The 3,094-nt window shown below is 36.4% G+C and overlaps 1 protein-coding gene across 1 annotated transcript in view; it reads left to right on the top strand.

The window, feature by feature from the left end:
* Positions 1–224: 224 nt before the first annotated feature.
* BBOX1 (gamma-butyrobetaine hydroxylase 1) overlaps positions 225–3,094 on the top strand; it is a 64,717-nt gene continuing 61,847 nt past the window's right edge. The window contains exons 1-2 of the mRNA XM_007951961.2: positions 225–443; positions 1,849–1,963. Coding sequence (XP_007950152.1) covers positions 225–443; positions 1,849–1,963 — 334 coding nt within the window. The remainder of the gene's footprint in view (positions 444–1,848; positions 1,964–3,094) is intronic.

Raw genomic sequence — 3,094 nt, 5'->3', positions numbered from 1 at the left:
CTGGGCTTCTGTTTACAGCATATGAAATACTCTCACTTGAGCAAAGGTCTCCGTGCTGAAAAGTCTGTGGACTCTGGCAGATGAGTGAATATCAGAGCACAGAAGCCACTTGAACTGTTCCTACTCTTAGAGGTCAAGTTCAGAACCGACCTGCTTGAGTTTCCTTTTAACCCTGGTTTTTCATAGCAGGTAGCTGACGAGATTGATCCCCAAAGACCAGAAGCATGTGTAGTGCCATCCAAAAGGCAGAGGCACTAGATGGGGCTCATTTGATGCAGGTCCTCTGGCATGATGGTGCACAGTCACTCTATCCAGCCATATGGCTGAGAGACAACTGTCAGTGCTCCAGCTGCTACCTGGATTCCGCAAAGGCACGGAAACTTCTCATCGAGGCTCTGGATGCGAACATTGGAATTAAAGATTTGACTTTTGACAGAAAAAAGGTAATTAGCTCTAAATGTAGTTTCCTTTTCTCCTTTTTTTTTCAAAATTAAGTTAAAGGGCTAGTCTACAATAATTTAAATAATTCATTTGATAATATATATAATACCATTTGTACAGTACATGGTGCAAAGTAAGCAAACTTAGTAAGTGGAAGCCTCTGCTATTTTCTGTAATTTTTATTATCATTATTTCTACTTTTAAATAAAATTTGCAATATTATTTTTTTTTTCTCAGTAAATGGTAGCCTTAAGAACACAGTCAAAATTATTTCTACAATAAAAGTAATGCTTTTAGGTCTAGGTTTCCTCACCTGTAAAATATGGATAATAATAGAACTTGCTCATGGAGAATTCAATGAGATAAACTGGGTAAAATGTTTGGCATCGTGCCTGGCATACAGTGAGCATTCAAAATATAGTATTGATTAATATTTGTAGTCAAATTAGTGGAAAGATATGCATGATTGTTCAGAATTTTTAAAAACCATAGCTCTCAAAAGCACAAACCAGATGCCCCAAACCAAAAAATCCAGCACTGTCAAGTCAATCCCAATGAATAACAGCTCTCTGTGACAGAGTACAACTGCCTCATAGGGTTTCCTAAGCTGTAAACCGTTATCAAAGTAGACTTACCACATCTTTCTCCAACAGAGTGACTCGTGGGTTGGAACAGCCAAACTTTTGGTTAGTAGTCTAGCACTTGAGTGTGCTAGCAGGACTTCTTAAACAGATACCATCACCCCATATTTCTCTATTCTAAATTTACAAAGGTTCTTCTCAGAAAGATAATATGACTAGCAAGATCCCCCATCCTCCACTCTCTTGTACCCATCACTACTCAAGGATGTTAGATTTTGCCAGCTGGGAAACCTTAGAAATGCTTCCTATTCCTCACCTTAACAATGTGACTAGTAGTAGTTACATCTCTGCTATTGTTATGTGGAATAAAGGAGCTATTTTTGTAAAACACTTAGATAGGACCTATTTATAGGAAGCCCTCAAAAGTGGTGTTTTTGTTATTGCTTTTGGGATTATTATCATTACTATTTTTAATAACCTTGTCAAGGACCTTAATCAATAGATAACATCAACTCATCACAAAAAGTTTGGGAACCACCTGTTTAGAACCACACGTTGTTGAACTTCAGGTCTTGCCCAGTCCTACTTTTTGCTTGGTACTTATGGGCCTCTCACACTTCAGATGTATTCTGTTAGCTTCCAGTTTTCCTTGTTTTCAAAAGCTTACTCAAAGTCTGTGAATACATAATTTTTTTTTTTTTTTAAAAAAAGGATAATTGGATTTCCTGATTATCTTAAATAACTTTCATAATATATGTTAGTAGAGAGCTGACTTAGTTAGAAGCATAATGCATGTATAGGTTATATTGGCTTTCTGTATTATAAGGTACATATCACATGGCCAGATGAGCACTGCAGCAAATTTGAAGCTGATTGGCTGAAGAAAAGATGCTTTTCCCAGCAAGCCAGAGCTAAACTCCAACGAGAATTATTTTTACCAGGTAAATCTGTCATGATTTTTAAAGTCTTTTAAAACTCTTCTAGTAATCAGTGACTTACTTGCAAGCAAATTCAGTCTTATGCTTTGGTTTAAATGTTCATTTTATGTCAAATATTTAACTAAAGATTTACCAGCATAGGTTGTTGGGGGTAGAGAAGGAAAGGAAAGGAGTATAGAGCAAGTCTAGATATTTCAAAGGAGTAGGGAAAAAAATGCAGCCAACTTACTCTGTGTCTCCTAGCACTGAATCTGGCACACTGCAGGCACTCTGCAAGTGTCCACTGCACTGATGGCACAGGCTAAAGCCAGATTTGTCCTTCTTGGCAATGGTCTCGAAGGTCAGAACAATACCAAATTGATAAAGCAGGAATTCTTCACCTGGCATCCATACATGAAATTTTGGGATCCATTAATGATGCACAGCTTTGAGTATGCATGTGAGTGTGTTTGGGTGATGTGTGCACACACAAGCACATGTATATGGAGAGAATCTATGAGTTGCAAAAGGATCTGCAGCCCAAAAAATGTTCAGAAAAGCTGCAATAGAAGAATTCAGTGGGGAAAAAAAATGATATCTTACTGTTGAGCTGAACAACAAAAATAAACTCTTAAAACAGGTAGAAAATTATTTTTAAAATATAGTATTTAGGAGCTCAAGTGATAAAAGAGTTTCACTGAGACATTAGTGAGAGAGAGGTAGGGTAAGTTGATGATTCACTCCATGTAATTTAAAGATTCATTACATGAGATTTTGTGAGTCAAAAGCAAACTTTGAAAAATGTGATGATTCACTAGAAACTTGACCTCTACAAACACAGTAACAAAGCAAGTTTCTCTGAATTTTCTTTTATACTCTTAACAAGATATATTCGATTGTTGTCCTCTGGAACAACTGACTTCAGACGTTTTGAATTTTGCAACACTTTTGAGAATTCTGAGTCACCCACCAAGATAGAGATTTTTACTTACTCCTTTCTTTTTTGTCCCTTTCAAATCTAAAATTCTCATACATATGTATGGTAACAAACATGGTTTTAAATTTTGGCCTCACAATTTTACTGGGTATGGAAATGACACTAATTAATTAAATGAAGCAGTTTTCTTTTCCTTTGGTTATCAATAGGGTATGACA

This window comes from Orycteropus afer, unplaced genomic scaffold (assembly GCF_000298275.1).
Source record: "Orycteropus afer afer isolate SDZICR_OR568_19922 unplaced genomic scaffold, OryAfe1.0 scaffold00321, whole genome shotgun sequence".
NCBI classification, from domain to species: domain Eukaryota; kingdom Metazoa; phylum Chordata; class Mammalia; order Tubulidentata; family Orycteropodidae; genus Orycteropus; species Orycteropus afer.
This window is presented reverse-complemented; position numbering and strand designations above follow the sequence as displayed.